The 21,737-nt window shown below is 44.6% G+C and overlaps 1 protein-coding gene across 1 annotated transcript in view; it reads right to left on the bottom strand.

The window, feature by feature from the left end:
• Positions 1 to 21,017, bottom strand: part of arhgap21a (Rho GTPase activating protein 21a) — an 89,040-nt gene extending 68,023 nt beyond the window's left edge. Inside the window, exon 1 of the mRNA XM_008294093.1 lies at positions 20,820 to 21,017. Coding sequence (XP_008292315.1) covers positions 20,820 to 20,897 — 78 coding nt within the window. The 5' untranslated portion in view covers positions 20,898 to 21,017. The remainder of the gene's footprint in view (positions 1 to 20,819) is intronic.
• Between the last annotated feature and the right edge of the window lie 720 nt (positions 21,018 to 21,737).

A 21,737-nucleotide genomic window follows, 5' to 3' on the forward strand; every position in this document is an offset into this window, starting at 1 on the left:
TAAAGAGGGAGGTAGCTTCTATTAAAAGCAAGCAAGCAAGCAGAACTGAAAGGGGAAAACCAAAACTCATACCAATGATGGCACGACAACAGCAATAATCACATGTACTGTATGAAATGAACAAAAGTTGTCCAAAGCTGTGACTCAGCGTCTATTGTTTGTGCTGAGATGCGGCACATGTGTGAGCTTATGTGTTACTGTAAGAGTGGAAAGAGAAAGGGCTGTTGGTGCTAATGCAAGCCCAGATTGAGGGCCAGATGGCTTCACCAGCAAACTCCACTGACTGCCACTTGCTGTTGTGGGTGGGAGGAGGGTTGGGAGTGTGTATGTTTGTGTAAGCATGGGTGTGTGTGTGTGTGTGTGTATCACGTAGAAGAAGAAGTCAGTGATTTCGGTGGCGCTGAGCTAGAGCAACTGATTAAGCATTAAATCTGTTTCTAATCTGCTGGCGGGACAGTGAATGATTTCTACCAGGGACAGAGAAGCCTCTCGCATGGCTCACTCTCACATAATAAGCCTCAGCGCAAAACTGTGGTGGAAAACATGGACATGCATGTGCGCAGACACGCTCCCCAACTATGGGCTTTCACTGGCATGTAAAATGGAATTACGTTTCAAGGTTAGGGCTAAAGGTCAAGGGTTAGGTGCAAGCAGAACCAGACAAGACACTTAGCCCTAATGGAGATGTGCACACATGGAGAGGCTGCTTTTATTACAGCATCATCCAGCACTGACTCAGACCAGGTGGGATGGTTTGAGTCAGTGTCAAACACCCTTTTACTTTTAGAAACCTGCAGTATTTCTGCTACTACAAGGGCAACTTGGCATAACAGAAATACTGCATGTCATAAACCTTCACATTTAAATCCCAAATGTGTTTTCTTTTAATATTATGCCAGGCTTTTAACAAGACTCACCCTGGGCATCAAACAGACAGGCTTTCATTCTTTTTCACTATAAATGTATCCTCCCTTAAAAAGTAGTATTACATCACAGTAAAGTGCTTCCTGCTTTTAACCCACTTGACCCTTCAGTCAAGGAAAAGGCAATGATAGCAGAGAGGAAAGTAGGTGGAACCATCACATGAATTACTCTTTTTTTTTTTTTATCAATGGTATATGGACATGCCTGAAATGGACATCAACCTGCCAAGTGGCACGACTGGGAGAGCTGAGGATTATGGAAAGGGCAACAGGTCACGATTAAATGGCTAGAAAGGTGGAAGTGTAAATATACACTCAGACAAAGTAGCAGTAGCTCATTACGTCTCCGCACCTTGCCAGTCTGACATTGGCATGGACCAGTTGAGCATGTGCATGAGCTTGCATGTGAGCGCAGGACAGCTTGGCAGCCATAAAGTCACAGACAACTTTAAGCAGCCGCAAAAGGATGTCCAATGTCTACCCTATTGGTGCAACTACCCTAATCCTTTTAGGAGAGCCGAGATCAGCTGCTAAACTGAGCAAACCTCGCTCTGTCAATCCCATTGACAGAATGTTCCACCTCCGTGTCAGGAATAGTGGCAGGAGCCACTCTGTAGCCCTGCTCTGCTGCCTAAGGCCTTCACTGCAGTGAACTGGCTGCAAAAGCTGAAGCGGGTGGGTATTTTGCAGCCACAGGGCTACAAGGCAGCCTGACATCATCTTTTTTATAACAACAACACTGTGGTTAAGGTTTGGATATGAGAAACAAAAAAGACTTGGTTAGAGACAAATTGTGGTTTGGATTACCGACAATATGTTCTTAGAACTGGGTTTTTTTGGTCACCATGGTAACAGAAATAACTGTGTTAAAGTCAGGCAAGAAAATGATTGTGCTCACAGTTGAAAAACAAGAACAACACACGTCATAGTTTAACATTTGTTGACCAATCCATCCACCCTGACCTCCTCCTTATGCAGACTTTGCTGCTTTTTATTGTCATCTTGTTTCTTCTGCTGCTCCTGTAATAATTACAATACCTCCCACAAATGAAGGGTACAAATAAGGACAACAATCTGAACTATGGCCATAAAACTGGCAAGGCTCTGAATTCTTCTGTGCCTGCCTGCCAAGTGGGCAGCCTAGGGAAGCTACTGAGCTCCATGTCATGCAACATTTTGCAAATCTTAGCCACACTCTCAGTGTGAGAACAGGAACCACTCTGCTGGGGGTGAACTTTGAGGAACAACCCAAGCGAGACTATCCCAGACGTTTCCTGTGGCGTGGATGTGTTGCGACCTTCACCGAGAGTGAGCGCCCTGCGAGCATTAGCCCAACAGGCCTGCGTTGACAATGAGACGACGTCAGTATATGTAATGCGAGACTTTAACAGTGAGGGGGAAGAGGTGATGAGGGGAGAGAGGAAAGGGGGAGATTAGCACTAGGGTATCCAGGTAACAGTCGTAAACACTGTCAAAGCAAGGCTGAACACGAAGGGAATCAAAGCACGAGAATGTATAATGATATGCTGACAAAGTCCAGCTATTGTAGTAGTTCAACAACTGAGGGGATGAAATTACTCTGCGTGTTTATGTGTATGCTGAGTGTTGTTTTGGCTACTCTAGAAAAAAGAAAGTGAATATTACACCTGCCAGCAGAATCCTTGCATCATGGTCTTGCATTGGGCTGCTGATGTTTTGGACTGGTTGTACTTTCCTTCACAAAATCTTCTTCTTTCCCGACATCCTGCTTGAGATGCTGACCAAAAACGATGTGCTACATCCACAAGGTCTTATTCTCACTCTGATTCAGCCGATATATGCTGGGTGAAGGAGATTCCAGGCACATTCTGCACATATTTTGTCTTATGGCCCATGTTCCAAGATCAAGACATTCTGTACTCAGTGAACTCAATATTACAGCCAGCTGAGGAGAAAAAAAAAATAAACTGCAATGTACACCTACATCTTTCCTCAGACTGTAAAAGCACATCCTGTGATGATGGTCTCCAAAAGCACACAGTGCTCCTTTCAAAACACTCGGAGCATGCAGTCTGACGATGGAAAATGTTCGCTAGTAAAACGCTGGAAAAGTGGGAGTCTTAGAAATACATGCGCTGAATATGGCAAGGCTAGTGTAGCGCACGCTGTCCAACACCAGGTCTCTGAGGAGGGTGACGCAATACAGGACGGGAGGGGATGTTGAGGAGAGAGGAGAGGGGGCACAAATATGTTGACTATTACGAGCTCAAGCCCCCTCCTCCTCCTCCTCCTCCACCATCACGTCCGCGGCAGTCCCACCCAATGCTGAGGCCCATCTGGAGTGCCTCGTGACCCAACTGATTAAAAGCAGTTGGGGCCTTCGGTGAGATACGGCCAGTGGAATGTGGAGGCTGTGGAAAGGCCCAGAATAAGTGTGTCTAAGAGGTGTGTAAATTTCTGCAATGCATATGTGATACTCTGCATGCTCTGTGTGTGCAACCACTGGTGGTGTTTGAATCCCATGTGTGTACGCAGCCACATGTCCATTAGTGCCAGTCATCAGCAATCAATCAAATGTGCAAAGAAAGGGCTCTGAGCTAAGTTGATGGATGCCCCCACTGGGACTGGTGGGTTGGCTGAATGGGAGCATCTCTGCACCTGAATCACAGCTCTGTACCCTACTGTTCCTTGACCCCATTAGCCTTTAACACAACAGCACTTGCGGAGCTAATGCACTGCCAATAGAAACCAAAAAAAATCTCCTCTAATTCAGAAAAAAAAAAATTCCTCTCCTGTCCTGGCTCTGTCTTTCCCTTTTCTACCTACTCATCTGCTCAAAATCCATCCCAGACCTGGCAAACCTGACTTTCCGCAGTCGCACCCTCCAAACCATAAGTATTTACTAGCTGCACCCGTTGAGCAGCATCACCCTGGTGCACCGGAGGCCCAAATGGAAACCAGGCCCCAGAGTCTCATCTCTGCTGATGGAGCATGATACAAGAGCCCACGGTCGATCTTTACTGCTCTCGTCCCAATAGGGGCTCCTCCGTGCGGTTGATGTTGAGCTTAACATGTGTTTTACTGCTTAATTGAATAATGAAGCGATGAGAGAGGAGGAAAAACCACACGACCAAGGTCTGCACCAAAAGGCTGCCAGAGGAGGATTGTGCGGTGAGGTCCGAATACTTTGGTTTTAAAGCGGTGTTTTTATAAGCGCTGCGGCTGCATGGCTGTCAGCGACACTTTCATTATCTTGCATACATGGCAAAGCTGAATCCTGCACAAACAAAATTGACCTCGCCGCTTCCCTTTGTCACACTCTATCCATCACAGCGATCACAAAAGCAACTGTGTTAAGTGTAGCTTTATGTTATGTAATTGAATCCATTTGGCAAATATAAGCCAATTCAAGCCATGTTTTCACTAATGGAGCCTTTTCACAGTCCATCTGGCTGCCTGTTTTCTTCCCGTAACTATTTGGATGTTTGGCTGCCCTGGACGCCTTTGTTGCTTTTTCCATCCTATTTGTACACAGTGTTGAACTACATTCAAAGATGTGGTGCAACAGGGAATGGCTCTACACAAATGAAGTATTAATAAAGCTGTGGGTGTTTTTCTTTTCTTTTTTTTACTTTTCCCAAAACAGTAACACACAAAATCAGTTGATTTTTCACTGTTATGACAACATTTCTCATTTGTCTCCCTGTCATGAAGACAGACAACACTGATGACAATGTGAATAAACGGCATCCTGACAGCAGCGGTAGTGCTGACCAAGTCACGCCCTCGTCAGTCAACCTCAGCTGACCCTCAACAGGCAATAAAACATGTTAAACTGCTGGTAGTCGGAGCATCGTCCAGTTCAATTTACAGCCTGGAGACATGCATTCCACGTGCTGGGTTTCCTAACATTTCGATAGATCATCAGCTGAGCCAAACACTGCAGCTACGTGTTCACAGTCTGCACAGAAATCCCCAAAACTGCAACCATTTCACGGAGAAATAATAATCAGACAACAGAATTAAATCACCATTAAGTCGAACACGTGCAGCACCATATGCAGAAACAAAATAACACACAGAGAAGCCATTTGGCAGATGGGTTGGAGACTGGGAAAGAGGACTCGCAGCAGAACTACACACAGCAGGTCTCCGGGCCATGATGACCACACCCGGGCCCAGCTGGAAACAATAAAATCCTCATACTCCTCATCTCTTCCTCTTTTTCCTCCATCTCCTGTCCCTTATTGTTGTGTCCCTTCTCACTGCACCACAGAGCACTTTAAATCCTTCACAATCTCAATCTTTGGTCTCTTTCACCTTCCCTCTTTCCCCTTTGCACTGCCTTTCCTTTTGTCTGCCTCCATCAGACGGTTTTCTAATCATCCGTGGGCCCCATATTACAGAGAGGGAGTGTCCACTGCATTCTCCATCACCACAGTAAACACTCAGTCAACTAGTGAGCCACTCTCTCTGGCATGCACAAGCCCCTTTAAAAAATAAAAGCCAAAAGGAAAACAGATGGATGTCGTTTGTGTTATAAAAGCAAACAATGGCAGTGAAACAGATTTCCCCGGGCGGACTGAGATATATACGTTTTTGCAAAATAAAATAGCAGATTTGGCACCATTTGCCTCTGGTGACCTCTCCTGTGACACTGTCAGATTGGTTTTCGCTCGCAATTCATCACTGTTGATTAATAAATCAGGGCTCAGCCTATCTCTGCCGCGCTGTCAGAGGACCATAGGTGTGGAGGTGCTCTGAATGCTAATGCGGTGTCATCTCATCAGCATCAGAACAAAGCGGCGCGCACAGACTGACTGATGGGAGGACAGAGGGCATCATTATCGCTGCGAAGCCTCTACTGTCTGTGCTGCCGGGCCAATGGCGTGCTCTGGCACTGAACAGGCAGCCAATTAGCGCCCCGTATACTGCGATGCCTCGGGGCTGTGTGAGGAAAACAGGAAAACATGCCAGGCTCACCATTTTATAGATGAGCTGAAAGGACAGGAGAAGGGCGTCTTTGGGCTTTAATTTTTCAACTTTTACGCCCATACGGTTAGAAAACTATTCTCCTGAAGTTATTGATCCATCCATCTCAGCTAAATGACACTGTGAGGGGAAAAAGTGTTATACTGTGGTACTTCTGATGGAAGTAGTAGAGAGAGTATAGGGAGGGTGACCGACACACACCACTGATCTATGGATTCTCTGTCAGGGCTCTGCAGAGGGATTATTAGTCCTCCTCTCTGCTCCACCCTCTGACTGTCTTGCATGACGTAACTGCTCTTAGTAGGCTGATCGAGTTTAAATGTACCGTGCACGAGAACGGCGGCTCAGGCATTCAAACGATGAGAAAACAAACGCACACACACATACACAAAGGATCGCCATAGCAACCCTCTTTTTCTCCAGCGTGCCAGCGATATTTACAACATCACCTCAGGAGAGCCCGAGGAGGGGGGCTGGGCGAGAGAGGGGGGCCAACGTGTAAACACTTATAGACGAAAACAAAACAACACCTTCCAACAAACACACGCTCACACATGCATGCTCACACAGCTCCACCCACCGGCGACGCTCCTCCCAGCCCTGTCTGCATTGCACCAAAGAGGGCTGCATCTTTTCCAAGCCAGTTTTCATCATCCGGGGCCAAAAGAGACTCAGCAGCATCCAGCTACTTCTTATTCACATCCTCCCTATCCTCTCTCTCTCTCTCTCTCTCTCTCCCAGTCCCTTTTTCCCTGGCTTAGAAGAATGCTTGAAAAATTATAGAAGAAAGGCGTTTTTATGTTCCATCCTTTCCTGTGTTACCAAGGTTACGCCCCAAGGACGAGGCGTTTCTTGCTTTTGCAAAGGCAGGAGCTTTTCAGCTTGTGCTTTTGTGATTCTGTGTTGTATACGCAGACCTGCACAAACAGCATCACTGTATGTTTACTGCAGCGCCGTGCACATATGTTGCGGGGATTATGTGTCTGCGTGGACGCGTGGGGAGGGGGAGCGAGGGGTTACTGTGGCAGTATGAGGTGAATCAGCATTCTGTTCACGCCTCTTTTCACTACAACTGCTGAGGACTACAGTACAGCTCAAATTTACAGCCACAGCGCTGGAGTCAGCTGCAAGGCGCGACAATAACACAGCAAACAGTCGCCACGGGAGGCTTGTCTTCGCATCAAACCAAGCAAAACGGACAAGCTGATTCACCATTTTCTGTCACGGAGTTGTTTTTTCCAGCCCAAAATATTGAATAATTTAATTGTGGGCGAATGGGTTGGGGCTGTCTTCTGTGTTTGTCTATAATACATCATTATAGAGTACAAGTTAACTGAAGTGAAACTGATGCCTCCAGTAAGTGCTGCTTGTAACAGCATCCTGTCAAAATGCTTAGAGTTGCAAGTCAGAGGTAAAGGTATCTAAAGAGGAAACTTTCTCACAGAGCTTTATAATTGCCCTTTGTGCGTAAACATTAACCTGTCTCCGTGGGAGGCATTACTTCATGGTTTCATGCCTCGGTGCGTCCAAACTTGCTGAGCGGCATGTATCTAAAAATGCATCTTTTCCTCTTTGACTTCCTTCCCCTGAGTGGATAAGTCTAAAAGTCCACCAGTCTTAACAAAATAAAGAGTAGCAGTATGGCAACAGGCCTCCCGTTCAATCTGCTGTTGCTCAATGAGAACACAACAACACATAACAGTGCTGGCACTGAGATTTTTGTGTTGTCAGGCGACACCGACAAGTCGAATCTGCATCACTATGAAAACAGAATCTGAATTATGTGCCCACGTTGTACAGCTCCAGATCAAGGTGGAAAAGCAGCAACGTGATGTTTTTTTATGAATCGTTGTAGAAGACTGTCAACAAATAACCGCAAAGTTCATGTAAACACATCATTATTAGATTTGTCCACCACATTAAGAGCTCAAGACAGCGAAGCTAATCCTTGAGATTGATTGATTTTATGCCTGAGACAAGTGTATAAGGAGAAGACGATATCACCATCAGCGTTCTCCGGATGAAGACAAGTGAATGAATAGATAAACTAGTCAATCTCCACTGACATGCTTGAATTGTCAAGCGTAGCTGTTCAACACAGAACAATGTCCATGGATAAAAAAAAACTCAGTGATGAAGCAGAAAGAGTGGACCGTCTCTGCTCTTCTTTCATTATTAACGAATAAAAGACTTCCCTGAGGTAAAAACACATCATAATGGCACATGTACTAGCATGAGGCTGATTAAAGTTCTGATGTCTGCTGAGGACTGATTTTGGAAGTTTTATGACTCCCCTTCCCTCCCTTTTTCCCGCCTCATCTCACTGCCCCTCGGCTGCTTTCATATGCTAATGGTCGGGCAATTGTGCGGGCCAACAGCCTGGAATTCCTCTCCACAAAGGAGAAATGGAGATGGAAGGAGAGAGGAGAGAAAGGGACAGACAGACAGAGAGAAAGAGCAGACGATAGTGGGCTGATGCACATCAGAGGCCCAAATCACTGGCTTCAAAAAGGGATTCGCTACAAGAAACACAAGAACCGAAAGAGTAGCTTTCTATTCTTTTAGGGCTGAAGCTAACAATTACTTCATAATTAATTAACCCTCAGCTTACTGTCGACACAAACTGATGTCTATAAAATACCAGAAAGTAGTGAAAATTGTTGTTTACATGTCTCACACAAAATAAATTTAAATATATTCATACAGAAGATCAAAAAAGCAGCAAATATTCACTTTTGAAAACCAGGAACTTGTAACACTTTTGTCAATTTCCCAAAGTTTCTTTCAGAATTTTTAATACGACCACTTTGCGATTATAGTATATATCACAGGAAACAAGACAATAGAGTTAAGAGTGCTATGTGAGACAATGTTTTCATTTTTAGTGCAATTTTATAACCAATAATTAATTAATTGCTCAAATAAATATTCCACAAACTAACTAATTAGAAAAATAATCACTAGATATAGCCTACTTATTTACTATTACGCTGTAACTTATGTTTAAAGGTTTCACAGGAAACACATTCAATTTATTTACCAGGAAGACCAAAAAAGAGCAAATAATCAGTTGTTGAGAACCTGGAATTTTTGATTTTTTTGTAAATTTGGCAAGTTTTAGTTCGTTCTAACGCCAAAGTTTTAGAATTTTTTATTTTTCATATCTCAGAAAATTTCAAAAGATCAAAAAAGGAGCAAATATTTACTTCTGAGAACCTCAAATTCAGAATTTTTAATACTACAACAACTTTTGTATCATATAGATCACAGAAAATTTAATAGAAAGAGTGTTTAGACTGCTGTTCATTTCATTCTTTGGTACTTTATAGATCAATAATTTAAGGAAATACTCAAAGAAAAACAATTCTTGACAAAAAGTATGGCACACCAATATACAATTTCAAGTTTTGTTACTTCTAGCGCGCCTAAAAAAGCATTTTAGGGCACATGGGGAGCCCTTCCTGCCATGTTGGGTGTGGTCCATCCGTACAGGGATGCTGGTAGAGAAGACTACCCACACAGCAGTGAGGAGTCCATCCCCCCACGTGAACAGCCCAGAGCCAGAGACATCCAAACAAAGAGAGAGGACCTACACACCACCACCCTCACACCCAGCCAGCCACCTCAGCCGACCCTTCAGAGACAGAGAGCAGGTGGGCCAATTAGAGTCCCCAGGGTCCCCCCACCCAGATGCGAGCAAAGCCCTGTATAATTGGTTTCCTCATCTATGAATTATTAATCCTGGTTGCTCTTTGAGGTTTTTGACAGCGGAGGGTCGCGACAGAGCGCCCTCTGACACACACACACTCCTGTTTAACCCCCCAGTGCCATGTTACAAGTCCTCCTCGGAACAAAGTGAGGTGACTGACATGTCCACGAACACACACAACAACCAGAGCTGAATTAATGCCATCTCTGATTGTTTGTTGTTTTAATTTCCCCCCATAATGTGCTCTTTGAAATGATCCAGCATTCGCACCTTTAAAAGAGAGCGCGCCACCGATTTTACACATCAAAGTCTGTTTTGATGAGCAGCGCTGCGTGAAAATGTCGTGTAAAGCCTTTTGGGTCTCCAAAGGGAGCCGTGTGAAGCCATGAAATATTGAAGGTGTGGAGTAAAGACAGAGTTCATCTCTTATTGAGGCTACCAGGTGGAGGCGACATTAGCTGATACTAGTATAACACACCCAAATCTATTTCTGAATTGTTGGAGGCTCTGTTGCATCATGGGTAATGTAGGCCATCGTGTTTTGACAGAGAGGAGGAATGAGTGCAATTAAAAACGCTCATTTCTCTAGATGTCATCTGTCTCACTGGTTTGCAACATCCGGGCATTTATGGGGGAAGACAGTGGCTGCGTTGCATCTTGGACGCAACAGTTAACCAGCATTGTATGTTAATGAAACGCTAATAATTTGCTTAACCAACGAGTATTTCTGTTTCTGTTATTACTTAGTTGACAAATTATGCACATCTCTGCAGCTAGGGGGGCAAATCATGCTGTCAGAGCAAGTTCTTCAGAAATATAATGTGTTTATAGTCGTCCCAAGTGCAAAGTTGGCCCTTATAGGGTGGGGAAAAGAGACAAGGGATGTGATATTAATTAAAAAATCAAGATAATGGTGCATGTTTTGAGAGGACCTCCCCATGGAGTTATTTATAATTCTGTACTAACAAATGTAAAAAAGGTAGAATAATACAATACCCAGCTCCTTTCTTAGTTCCACACAGTGGTTCAATCAACACATAAAGGAGAGTGTACATGTCGAATCGCGAGGTTGAGGAAAAGATGATGTACAAATAATGGATGCTGAAAGGGTGTGGACATCTGACATTCACTTCTGACAGAATACGAACTGAACTGGTGCGGTACTCTTTGATAAGTTCAAATGCCTAACGAAGCATTCTTTTACTTCCTTAGTAAGATGTATGATCTGTGATGAAATGCTGGAACAAGAAATAACACAAGGAGGCATCTTTTCAAAGTGATGGTGTGTTATTTAGGGAGGATAGATAGAGAGAAGATCTGGTCAAAAATGTGATTATGCAGCAACATTTCCAGTAGTTTGATTACTTCTTTAACTCTGATGGCTGCAGTAGTCATGCTAAAAACGATACAACAACAAATCGAATATTCTTAGCAGGCCGACGTATTAATAGAGCTGGGGCCTCGTAGTTATTGGTGGCAGTGTTGCTGATTCTCTGGCTCCTCTCTCTCAGTCTCACACCAGGTGTTGGCCTGTAAATATTTCATGAGGCCTCGGTGCTGTGCTACTGGCGCACAAAGGCCGTTTTCAGCGCCTCGGACAGCAGCGGCTCTCTGGAAACAGAGGCCTATCAGTTCGGCTTGGGACGCAAACAATTTTCAGCACTGCTAAAATTAAATTAGGGGAAGGGGCAAGCCAGAGAGCGGAGCTGCCACACTGCTCAACACGGCAAGACTTCTTTTACTCCTCACATCAGGCATTCCATGGCGAAATGAAAAAGGGGAGAGGGGGAGAAAAAAATGTGTGAAACAATGAGCTGTCTGTGTGGGTATCCAGCGAAGAAGCCTAAAAGGCATGTCAGAGATATGAAGTGTTTGTAAGGGTGCCAAGCTGAGTTCTGTGCCTATAGAGACAATTGGATACATGCAAGATAACACGACAAAGAGCACTGTATAGACGGGAGAACGCCAATATTCATATGCTCAGATAGATATGTCCTTACATCATTCTGTGAACATAGAAAGGCACTCTTGAACTTGACATCCCATTCATATTGAAATCTTCCACTGGACTTTACAGCCAGACTTTGATCTAGCCTTGAATTTGTAGCCAGTTTCCCTTACACATTTTTTTTACGTTTAAAAATGTGCCCGTATTTCACTTGTATCTTAATGAAGATGTCAGCCACGTGACAATGTTTCTAGAAATCTTGATAGGACTTGTTAAAACACTTGATAAGACTGACTTTCTAAAATGAAGTTCCGTGTCGAGCCACCTGCACGAGCTGCACGAGGCTCTCTGTCTGCAAGAACAGGGACACTCAGAGGTCAGCATGCCGAGCACTCCACAGTCTCCAGTTCCACACTGCACTTCTGAATGAATGCTGGCTATTAATACCCAGGATGTCAGGGATGCCTTGCGTGGCGAACTCCTGAGAGCAACAGGGGACAGGGAGGGAGGCAGGCTCATAAAAAAGGGTGAGGAGAGATGACCAAAAACATCTACAGGTCAAAATGTTGTATCGAAACCTGCTGCACAACCAGCTGCAACAAGGCTGGCTCTTACGTAAGAGGTCTACAGGTACTGTCCTGCAGACAGACGGTCACAGGTGTATTGGTAGCGATACAACAATAACAGGAAGAATGAAACAAACTTGTCTATATAGTCCGATGAGCTAAATGCAAAAACAAAATCAACTGACCTGATTACTCCAGGCGCAGTACAGATCACAGATCAGGCTCCAGTTGTTGTTAAGCATACAGTCGAGAACTTTAAGATGAGCCATTTTCACTGAGCTGCCCAGACACCTGCCCCTCAGCTGTGTGTACCGAACCCTGCTGTGCCCAGCGGCACCCTGCTGGCAGCGACGCTCCTCGATGCCACCTCGACGGAGACGAGAGTGCGAGGAGGCGAGGGGGAATCATCGGCAGAAGGCAAAGGGTGCATCTCCGTGCCCATCTGCGAGCCCAGCAGGTATCCTGTCAGCTGTGGCCATCGTCTCAGTCACGCTTCATTAACAATATGTAAATGATTCATGCTGCACACAAACTCAGGGGATTATCGTAGACATAGCATAAAAAAACAGCCTTTCTGAGACGAGGGGAGCAGCAGGAAAGAGTTATCAGCAGTCCGGTGCAAAAAAGCCCACCTGGGTGTCGACGTGCAGGAGAGGCATCGCCACAATTACGCAGCAGAATGCAGGCTGACCGGCGGAAAAGACGCTTTAAAGACGATGGAGCAGGTTGCAGCTTTGTCTTTACGTTTTGACAGCCCACTCTGTTTTAGATGCTCCCTTTCTCCCTTCCTGTGATGGTGTCTCGTCCCGGCTGGCTGTGCCTCCCTGTGCTCGTCTCTGCAGCGGTACCAGGCAGAGGCAGTCTGAGACGCAGAGCAGCACAGGATCACTCTAAATCAACATGCATCAGGCCGCAATGCAGGACGTAACCGGGGACAGAGTGATTTCCCTCTTCTCTCCCTCTGACTCTTCTGTCTCAGGCTTGAATTGCACCTTCCTCCACTGTCTCTTGTTAAACTTAAAATGCTTGTAATACCTCAAGTTGTCATGCAAAAATCTAAGGAGAAGAGGAGTGTGCAAGCTCTCTGCCTCAAACTCCAAACTTGACTGCCTCTGCACTTCGCCAGCAATGCGGGACGCTGTGCAGCCGGATTTATTTATTTCATTACTCTGCAAAAAATTCTTCACCCTACTTTGCAGAGAGGAGACACCCTGACAAAAGGCAGGAGGAGTGCCGCAGCCCCCACCACCACCACCACCACCACCTCCACCACCGAGCCAAGTCCCACGTCGGAAGTCGGCTCTCTCGACTAAATGAACGTACAGTTAAAGACTTCCTCTCGCCATGGGAATTCAAAGAAATCGAGCTTTTGAAAGAGGAAAAGATGCCGGGAATCATTTTAGTATGTGAGAAGACAGAATGAGGAAATTACTGGATGCCAGTAAATAGTTGTCTGGGATTGTTTACGTTCCCAGCAGCCTTTGATGCTGTGTGACGTCCAGATGGTTGTGATTGTGACATTAGCTGTGAGCCTGCTTCATCAGCGAGATGCACTGCGCTCTCTTCAGATGAGAAACACCATCACTAATTAGCAGGAAGGAGTAGCCTCGGGTGGGGTTTAAGATATTCATACATTTTTAATAACACCTTCGTGCTACGTGTCACTTTGGGCTCTGCCATTTTTTTCCCCTTACAGGACGTCAATAGACCAAGCAGCAACCAGCAGTCGTGAGCTATGAAGCTGTCATGCAGTCATTTAAAAATGTTAAACTACTGACTGACACCTGCCCACATACCAAAGCACCAGCAGACTGGCACCAAAAGTGGCAGAAGTACTGTAGTAGCTCTGGATAAAAGAGATTTTTTTAAAAAAGAAGACAGCTCAAGTTGTCGTGCAGACATGAGATCATGTCAGGTCAGAAGGCTATGCTTACAGTCTGGTCAAAGAGGTCAGCCAAGTCTCACAGGCCACCCTCAGCGACCAGACATGGCAACCCTGGACCCATAACACACTATCAGCAGAGCAGCTGGGGAGGTGATCACTCACTGCCTCCAGAACTCTACAAACTTAACTGAAGCCTAAACTTTCTTTAACTTCAGAGAGGGTATGATTCACTTGAAAAGGCACTTATTCTCATACTTGAGTTAAAGAATTACACATTAGGAGGGGGTGGCTGTTGTCAAGACACTCAGCAACACAAATCACAACCTTGCTTTGGTTCTTGTATTCCTTGCACTCAAAATGCGATGTCCGTCCAAGCGTCCAGCTGGCTCCAGATTGTCAGACTTCATTATCAAAGCCCGTGTTTAGACATGTTATGTTTGAAACAAAACACGGCAAATGCTTAAGAAGTCAAGGGGATTAATACAAGCAAATCTACGGAGATCTTCAACTGTGACACACTGTTCCAAATATATCTAGGCCAGGCGACTCCAACAAAGTGCCTAAATGCAGGTCAGCATGCAGAAACTACCCTTTAAATGGGATGAAAAACATACTAAAAAACCTAAAAACATTCACAATGCAGTGCAAAAAAGAGGGATTTGCTTCAGTTTCTACTTCTGTTTTTGATTTGTGCAGCTATTTGGTAGTGATAGACACCACCTTAGTCCAAATTATGTCATGCTGGAATTATTTAAAGCACAAAATGTTGGATTAATAAGACACGACTGTGTGTCTGAACAACATCTACACTGTAAGCAGCCGTGACATCATGCAGCCAAACTCCCCCCTGTGACAAGCCAGGAATAGTCCAGTAAAGAGTAAAAGCCTGTGCCCTGCCCCCACAATGAAGCCAATATAATCCAATCAATTCTGAGTTATGGATCTCTCGCGCAGGCGGTGCCACACAACCTCCCATTCAAAACACACACAGAGCGCATGTGTGCTTTAAGGATGCTGTGGTTACCTCACTGTACAGACAGGAAATAGATGAGGAAGTCAGGCAGAGAAATATAACTCTCCAAGAAGCTTATTGAGGTGGCTGACAGACAAGTTGGGTTGTTAAACTCAAAGCAGAGGACAGAGAATGAACACACACTGTTGTTTGATTCACTGCAGCTCCGTCCAGTCAGCTATTGTTAGGACAGATTATTTTTGTTTTGAGTTTTCTGATTATTTGGTCTATTGAGTCAGAAAATGAAGTGAAATTGTCCCCATTTGCTTGTTTGGTCCAACCAACAGTCTGAAACTCAAACATGTTCAAAAAGCTGTGGTCAGTCAATGTGTGGCCATTTTTGTTTGAATATCATTCAATAATACTTTTTTTCTCTGTTTTATTATACACTTTATTTCCTAAACACTTTTATTTTTCACATCTGTTTTAACTCTGTGCACATTACTCATCTTTTCTGTACTGTTTTTGATGCTTTTTTTAAAATTTGCTTTTAATATTTGCCTGTAAAGCACTTTAAATAACCTCTGTATATAATAAGGTGCTGATCAAAACAAATAACTGATCAGTTATAACACTTGCTAGCTTTGAAAATAATCCTGAATTGCATTTGACACCTCATATCTGTATAAAGTTATATTTTAGGCTTCTGTGAGTCCAAAAAAATCCCACATTTTCCCAACTTTAAATGATACTATTTGGCTTTGTCATGGATGACTGAAGACCTGTGGTTTTCCTAGCATCAACATATAGCCTACCATTAAGCGGCTGTGGTCAGTTTGAGGATGTTAAAGATGTCACATTATATATCTGTCACAAGGACTTCAACTTCAGCAGCTTCCGAAGCCAATCAGAGAAAAGTGGAGCTCCAAAAACATGGCGGCTCTGCTGTTTGGTGGCTTTTCTGCCATCCATTCATGAAATCTTTCCTTCATCAGCGTGCCCTTGCTCATTTCCACTGCTGATGCGAACAGGAAACATTGTGGTTTTCCAGCCAAGACCTCAAAGCCCACACAAACACCGCTGGTTAGGATACGTCCTGATAACACCCTGTTACATAAGGCTCGATTAAAAACAAACACTGCTCATGCTGCTATATGTGCTTTACATACAGACTAAAAGAATAAAAGTATCTGCAGGAAAAACAGAAGAAATATGATAAAGTCATGTGTCCTGTGAGATGTGCGTGCTGCACATGGCTGCAGTCTATATATTCATTATCTACCAGCAGTCACTACACAGTGCGTTACATAATGCGCGGCTTATGACGCCTGTAGGGTGTAGAATATGACAGGATGGAGGAGGAGGAGTGTGAAGACTGCCTTAAGAAATGTGCTCTGCAGATAAACTGAGCACTTATGTGATTCACACACATATGCACACACACACTCCTGATCTGTGTTTGTCATGTCTCAGAGCCAGAGATAGAGGCAGATATGGGGCGAGTGTTGACGGAGATGCCTCGGGCATGTGTAACGTATAGCGTCTCGGGCTCACTGAGCATTAGACTGGTTCTGTTCTGCCTGTCTGCCTGCATCTGCAACCCTTCCCCCCAAAAAATCCTACCTCTCGCCATCTCCTCTCTGCCCTCCCTTTATCGGACGGAGGGACGGAGGCATCCAGGCAGAAGAGGCTGTGACATTGAGCCAATTGGCAACAAAAAAAGATGAGAATAAAAAGAAAGAGGGGGGTATTTTTTCCAGTGGTTAAACTCTAGTCTGGCTTGACACCTCCTGCCCTCTTCCTGCTCCCTCCCTTCCTCCCTCTACGCATCCATCCATCAATCATCTATCCTTGCTTGTGGCAGGCGGAATAATGGCATCCAGTGTAACCGTGGACAAGCCGAGCATAAACGTCACCCGTCCACAAGAGGAAAAGATAAGGGAGTCGCCCGACACACATATGCACACATATTCTGGGTGACCTTGATTCAGATGCAGCACGCGTGTGGATTTCCTTTAATGTCTTTTCCAGGGGAAAAAAAAAAAAAAAAAAACAGCTTGGAAGTTTGATTCCGATAAGAGATGCCAAAACACACTCTGGTTTCAGTTTGACCGTCGTAATGAAACTGCGAGGGAGGTCTGGTGCTCTCAAACCGGGGAAACCCTTCAGAGAGCATGATCCTGGTTATTCCCATGACACCTTTGGCTCTGTATGCGTATGCACTAAGACAAAATCCCGGTCATGTCCAGGTCAATGTCTTGTTTGCTGAATATGAAAGAGCCCTGATGTGCTGCACGAGACACATTTGCTTTTCAGATGTATGCAAATCAAAATCGTTCCGTCGCTGGTTTGACTGATGAACTGCCAGGGCTCTAAACGCTGATAAATGTGTGGGTCATTTACTTTTGGAGACGCTGTAATCCTATTTTTAAACGGGTTTTTCTCTTGCAATGACTAAACTGAGCCATAGAGTCAGACTTTGCAAAAAATGAGATCATAGAGAGTTTAATTAGAGCTGGGATGTGACACTGGAAATCTGAGTTATCTTTTGCCATGTCCAGCTAGGTATGCATGTGGAAATAAGGACATCGGCTCTTCTTAGTTTCCACAGAAAAAATGACAAGCTCTCACATGGCACAAACTGACCGCTGTCGCATTCCCCGACCCCTAAAATTATGCTGCACTGACCAACATTCACATATTTACTGCTTGTAAGAGCGTTCAAGAAAAAAAAAAGGGAGCGCGCTTCCAGTACAGTGATTCCATTTTTCCCTCTCCGACGCACGCAGCATTCATCTTTCCACGGGTTAAATATAGCATCACTGAAAACACGCGGGAATAGAGGACGGGTGAAAGACAAGCATGTGGACGGGGGAGGAAAAAAAAGAGCAGGGGTTTATGGAGCTAGGAGGGGCTATATTTAGTGCAAAGCGAAGAGCATCACCAGCGCTCGAAGCACCGCCATTGGTCTCATCCTCCCCAACATGAATGAGGGATGTGATCAATATGTGCTGGACAGAGCTTCACTACAGTGTTTTTCTTGGCTCTCTTTGTCGTTTAATAGATTTTTTCCTTTTCTATATAGTGTGGAAACATAAATTCCTAAAGCTGGTTCAACCGAAAAAAATCTAGCTGAACATTAAGCAACTGAAAGGGAAGGATGGATGTAGAAATAAGGAGAAGCAACCAAGTGCATATTTGGGAAAGCTGCAGCTAACAGCTAACATGATAGTAATTTTTCATTAGACCTGTCAAATGTCTTCATTTGTGCACCCATTAAACATAAAAGATAGAGGAGAAAATCTGCAAATCTTCACATCGGAGAAGCTGCAACCATAATTTCTTTAGATAGATGAAATGGTCAGCCGGCTAATCAGGCTGATTACATTTCTGAGATAAGTGACAAATCGACTGACAACCAGGAGGACATCTAGCAAGCAACAATGGGATCAGCCCGCACCGGCTAATGAGCTTGACTCGCCATCATAGCCAAGAGGTAGTTTTTCCTGGTGCATACGAGCTAAGATGAATCCATAAACAACAGTTGAGCACAATGCGTTGGCAACTATACATAACATGACGTGTACCAGATGCCGCTACCTACTAATAACACTGTTGTAAACTGCATTAAACCGCCAACAACGCTTTCAATATTAGCATGAGCCACTGAAAACCATATGTGATCAAAATAATCTATATCATGAGTTTCAGCTTTACTTCAGAGAACGGCAGAAGTATATCGATGCCGCCCAACTGTGACTGTAAACACAACAGCAGCTGAAAAAGCAACAGCATGAGATCACAGCAAATTACAATAAATTCAAATTGCAAAATATTTTCATTATTAATCGTTTTTCTCCCCCCCCCCACCGAAACTCTGTAAACAACTACAGGCCTCAGCTGTTTCCCAGCTACACTGCTAGTGTACCAGTGGGACAGCAGGTCGAGCGAGGAAGGGAATGTGAATGAGGCAGAAAGAGAGAGAGCGAGGCAGGCGTTATACACGTGGGGTGTTCCTCTCTTAATGACCAGGGCAGCTGGGCCTAAATTACCACAGCGTTGTTTCCACTGCTTTGGCGGCAGCGGGGTGGGGTGAGTGTTGTGGGGGTTCGTTTTGGAAAAGACACCCCCTGAAATTTCTCTCATTAGTGAGCCAAGATGATGCAGGGGAGCGGGAGGAGGAGGAGAGGGAGCGGGGAGGCCTCGTCCCGCCTGGGGTCTCGGCTCTCATTAGACCCCAGGGGGACGGCAGTTCATAATCAGTGAAGCTTGAAAGTTGGGCGAGATTTGTGTTTGTTTATGGTGGGCATCAGGTAGATAAAAACCACTCCTATATCTGGCCCCCGAGCTGCAAACACGCAGGTTAAACACTGACTCACAGGTGATTCACATCTTCTACAGCGGAGCAGAGATGCATGGCAAAACTGTTTCGGTCCCGATGTTATAAAAGAACAGATGGAATAAAATTTCACTTTCATCAGAGGGGGGAAACATGGTGATTCAGTGGGCTCTTTTATATATCTCTCCCATCTTTAAAAACATGCTGCATGACTTAGTTGTGAGTCTCAGCTGATTAAAAGCTGAGTCAAGCTCGAGAGTATCAGACATTAGCGGTAAAGAAGCTCACGCTGAGAAGCAACTGATGTATTTTTGATGCTTCTGCTAAACTGCTCAACAGCTGGGAGTTTGTTAGGATGTGGTGGCTGTAGTTTTCCGCCGTGAGGGAGAGTTAAGTGATGTTATGAGAAGCATTTATTAGACTGCAGGATGCAAAGAAAACCTCACCGCTGTGATGTAGCCAGAGAGAGGGAAGGAAGAAGTTTTATTGTCTCGTGGCATCTTCAGAGATTCACTTTCTCTGATTTCCCAACGAGACACTACATGAACCACTGTAACGGAAATGCTGTTATTGCTGAACAGAAAAGTCTATTTTCCACTTTTTCCACATTAATCCTGCGAGAACACCTCATTGAGATTTATTTTTAACAAAAAGCATTAGTAGACACCTCTGCCCTGAGCTTCTCTTCAACCCCATCAACCATTTCACAAAGTCCGCCGCTGTCAGGATGCTGCCTTGCCCCGCTCCCAAAGATTTATGCCGTCCATCCTCAGCTAGTTCTGGCATAGTAAGAGGATTACAGCCACACACACACACATACAGTACCGTTGCCATTTTCTGATGATGGATTAATCCAAAACATGCCACCGCTGCAATGCTGTTATGACATGCATCAAGCCTAGCTGGTCTATGATGATGACTATGATGATGTAACCACTGAAACTACCATGCGTAAGAGGAAAAGGATGAGCTCCACAATGTGCCATTTATCAGAGTTTGGCATGCAGACCCACAAAGGACCCAGTAAGATTAGCGCTGCAAGTATAAAACTCTCTTTGTGCGCTTAAACAGTTGTCAGAGCGGGGAAAAAAATGAACCCTATCACCCCGGACGCTGGCAGATGTGCTGTTCGCTGCAACACTTAGCTCACACTCGCTGTTCTCCTCTCTGAGTGACACACTTTTGAACTTCTGCGGCATGTCACGAGTTTTCTGAAAACGTCTTTGAAACAGCGCTGATGAGGTTAAGTAGTCTGCTGGTTTTCACAGTGGCTTCAGGTGATGAGTTACAAATCCACATGCAGGCATTTTGCACAGCACAGAGCTTGCATTGTGTCCAAAATAGATGTCCCATCATCTCAGGATTATAATTACTCTCCGCCACGCTGCCAAACATTTTCAAAGGTCACATATGATGCACTCATTAAATAGATAAATGTGGCACCAACAACTGCCACCGTCCTGCAGCTGCACACTTGAAAAAAAGAGAAAAAACAAAAGCACAGGGTCCCTATCCAAAAGTCTTACCTCACAACACGGAGTTACAGCTGTGTGTTTACGCTCCTCATTGTCCTGGGGTGAATCACTCCAACGTGCTGCCATCATTTCATTTCGAACCGCAGAGGGGGAAGAAGTCCTTTAGTGCCCACATTGAGGTGAGCAGGATGAAGCCAAAATACAAAAAAAAAGAAAGAAAGAAGGAAAAAGATCCTAATCCACACCGTCCTCCTTCTTCATGTCCATCAGTTGCTGAAATCTACACAGAAATGACAGACATCAGTGTACAACATCAGTGTACAACATCTAGTGTACTAACAGCATTTGAACCAAGCTGAGACACCTTGGGAAAAACACCACAGCCATCACCTTAAATTTATGATGAGCGTGGTCAGCTAAGGACAGCATGACAAACCTAAATGTCTCCCTCGAATTCTGGTTAAATGAGAAACATCACAGTGAGATCACAGGAGCTGTGAAGTAAACACCATCAGGAATACGACTCTATAACATGCACATACTAGCTCAATTAATGGAGAGGTGGCAGGTGCATGCAGGTTTTATTATTTGATGAAAACGCCTCTCTGCAATATGGTTTGCACACAAGGTGGAGAAAGAAACGAGACATGCATGTGAAATGAAAGCAGAATTCATGACTCTTTATGAGGGGAAAGTGCACAACAAGATATTAGTGTAAAAACGCTACACCAGCCACCATGAATCAAGCCACACGACTATAACACTAAATAATCTCCTTTACATCCCCAATATAAAGAAATAAAACCAATTCTCTTTATGTTTTAGCTGCTTTAAACACCAACGGTCGCAACGGGTCTCTGTTGACAAATACTAGCTAGCCGGGCGGACGACAGGTTGTTGCTATAACAGACCAAAAAAAAAAAAAAAAAAAAAGTAACGTGTACTCCTACGTGGTCCCCGGTTGGCGGC

This window comes from Stegastes partitus, unplaced genomic scaffold (genome assembly GCF_000690725.1).
Source record: "Stegastes partitus isolate 25-593 unplaced genomic scaffold, Stegastes_partitus-1.0.2 Scaffold938, whole genome shotgun sequence".
Lineage (NCBI taxonomy): Eukaryota > Metazoa > Chordata > Actinopteri > Pomacentridae > Stegastes > Stegastes partitus.